Genomic DNA, 2868 nt, shown 5'->3' with positions numbered 1-2868 from the left:
TCTGGGATCTACTAATTAAGGATTCAGCTATACACTTTCTATAAAAATCCCAGTTTGCTAATTTGAAATTTCTTTTGGATGTTAACTGCAATTTATCCTTATATACTAACAAACATTTAATTACTACGTGATCGCTACCCAAATTATCATTACTTACCCCCCAATAACAATTTATGGCAATATCGGTAGTGGCAAACGTAATATCTGGAGAAGTTTCTTGTAAAGTACTATTTACTAGTTTAACTCTAGTTGCATCACCATTATTTAGTGAAATAAAGTTATTTTCAATGGAAGACTCAAACAAATAAATACCCCGAGTATCGCTTTTATAGGACCAGTTAGTGTGGTGGCCGTTAAAATCCCCTGCTACCAAAGATGACTTAGAAAATGTGGAAAATACGTCATCCCAATCATTCTTTGTTGTATAAACAGATGATGGACAGTAAATTGATACAATATTCTTTAAAAGTTTACAGTTAAATATCTTAACATGAATATTTTCTATGCCTGCATTACTAAAACTTGTATGACACACTTGAGCTTTAATTGACCTGTGAACAATAATTGCCACACCCCCGTATGCATCCAATCGATCCTTTCTAAAAATATTATAACCATTAAAACTAATATTGGAATCCGGCTCGAGCCACGTTTCACTTACCAATGCAATATGAATTCGTTCCCTGTTTAACAAAATTTCGAATGGTAACCTTTTCGGCCTCAGACTTTGTGAGTTCCATTGGGCTATTCTTAAATTAAAGTGCTTATCCATTAAAAATATACTTTAAAATATTTTGCAAAAAACCTTCCCCCACTAATTTAATTAACACCGATGACAACTCTTCCCACACAATTTTCATAACACTTTTGATTTTTTCTTCAAAAGAAATGTCTGCTAAAAAAACCGCCTTCAATTTCAGCCAGCATCGCTTAAAAGAAAAGGCAGTAGACTCTCTCTTTCGTTTGCCCATCTCCTCCTCCTGACTATTCTCCTGCTCCGATTGGGTTTCTTCACTATCCAACGTCCACTCTTTACTCATTTGCCGTCTCTTCTTTTTCTTTTTACGTCTTGTAGGTCCAGGAACAGTCATTTCTTGTATCCTTTCAGTATCAAATTCACTTTTGGTATCATTAGCTTCTTTATTAGCTTTCCCCCTATAAATTTGACTTACTAGAATATCCCTGTATGATAACTTATGAGTTGTGATGTCTGCTGTTTGGCTCTTGGCTGTAGTTTCATAATAGTTCTTCTGAACCTGATTTTGATCCTTCTCTTTTTCCAAATAATACTCTAGTGCTTTTCGGTATGTCACTCCTTCTTCACTCATAACACGACGAATTTCCTTTTCTTTTTTAAAAACTGGACAAGATTTATCCAAGGATATATGTGGTCCTTTACAATTAACACATCTAAATGATTTTGTTTCACAATTAACATGATTTTCCCCACATTTAGGACAAATTATCTTCCTTGTAGGGCATGCCCGCATTAAATGTCCAAAATGCCAGCATCTGGAACATTGGGTTACTGGAAATATGAACCGTTCCACTTTGAGCCTGCAACCATAAGCATAGACATAGCTAGGTAATGTAGAACTTCTAAAACTAAGTCGCACAGTTTCACTATCTATCCATTTTCCGTCTTCTGTTAGCCTCTTTAATCTTTTTACAGAAACGATCTCACAGTCACAAACAAATATTTTCTGTAATTCTTCGTCATTAACTTCTAGCTCAACCTGCTTTACTATGCCGTAAGCTAAATTAATTTCATGCGTAAATTGACATCTGTATCCCAAATCGACCAGTTTAGGACAGTTTAATAGGATATCTGCATCATTTTTCGATGCGAATGTCACTATTACTTTGTAGGGGCTTTTATATTTAACTTTCAATATGCTAGGTATACTTAGTGATCGAAGGAACTTCGCAAGGCTAATCTGTTTAGGTAATATCTCCAAAGATGTTATAGAAATTTCATACAAATTCTCGCTTACATTTATTTGTGTACTACTACGAGCGAGGCGTTTTCGTCTTCTCTCCACCGTCGTAAAGCCCTCATCACCGTCTACATCATCCTTTCCGCTATCACTCCTACCTCGCTTGTCCGGTCTCATTAATATAGGTGAGTCTATTCTTTCCGCGTTCTCATTAAATTGTTGCTCATTTAATATATTAATATTTATACCGTCACTTTCACTCATGTCACTACCGCCAATAATTGCGTCTCCCTTACTTTTCTCACTCATTTTATTTTATTTTCAAATGCGGGTAGTTATATAAAAATATCACCACCGAGGAATAGAACGCGCGCTCGCTACCGCGCACCGCACGCAACTCAATCTCAAACTTGAATGCTGAGTATAACTTTGTCGTCCGATAATGAGTCTATTAGTACTTATTCCAAATTTAATTATGTTTATTATTCCCATTCCTTTATTGTGATATTTGATTTGATATTTAAATGCACTTTATTAAACTAGGTAATGCATTATAATAAAAATTGAAATTTATATCTCTTTTACCTAGTGTTAGTGTTGTTTTTTCTGCAAACGTAGAATAAGGCGAAAGATAAAATTTTTGAAAAGATTTTTATCTTGTTATCCCAAAGAAGTATTTATAGTTACTTCTAACGCGTGGACATAAGTACACACACGTTTTTATTTCAAACTAAACGGAGCGGTTTTTGAGAGGGAAGGCGTTGTCTTGAGGTCTATCTCAAAGTAATTATCTTAAACTTTCCAACTTCTGTATACTTTCAGTTTCTCTAGTTAAACAACAATTATAAAAACTATTGGACGGCCGATTGGCGCAGTGGACAGCGACCCTGCTTTCTGAGTCCAAGGTCGTGGGTGCGATTCCCAAAACTGA

The 2868-nt window shown here is 35.3% G+C and overlaps 1 protein-coding gene across 1 annotated transcript; it reads right to left on the bottom strand.

Moving 5' to 3' along the window:
- Positions 1–764: 764 nt before the first annotated feature.
- On the bottom strand, positions 765–2246 carry LOC120625008. Its single transcript, XM_039891918.1, has one exon. The coding sequence runs from the start codon at positions 2244–2246 to the stop codon at positions 765–767; it is 1482 nt and encodes a 493-aa protein (XP_039747852.1).
- Positions 2247–2868: the final 622 nt, after the last annotated feature.

This window comes from Pararge aegeria, chromosome 7 (assembly GCF_905163445.1).
Source record: "Pararge aegeria chromosome 7, ilParAegt1.1, whole genome shotgun sequence".
NCBI classification, from domain to species: domain Eukaryota; kingdom Metazoa; phylum Arthropoda; class Insecta; order Lepidoptera; family Nymphalidae; genus Pararge; species Pararge aegeria.
The sequence above is the reverse complement of the archived record's forward strand: the minus strand, read 5'-3'. Positions and strand labels throughout refer to the sequence as shown.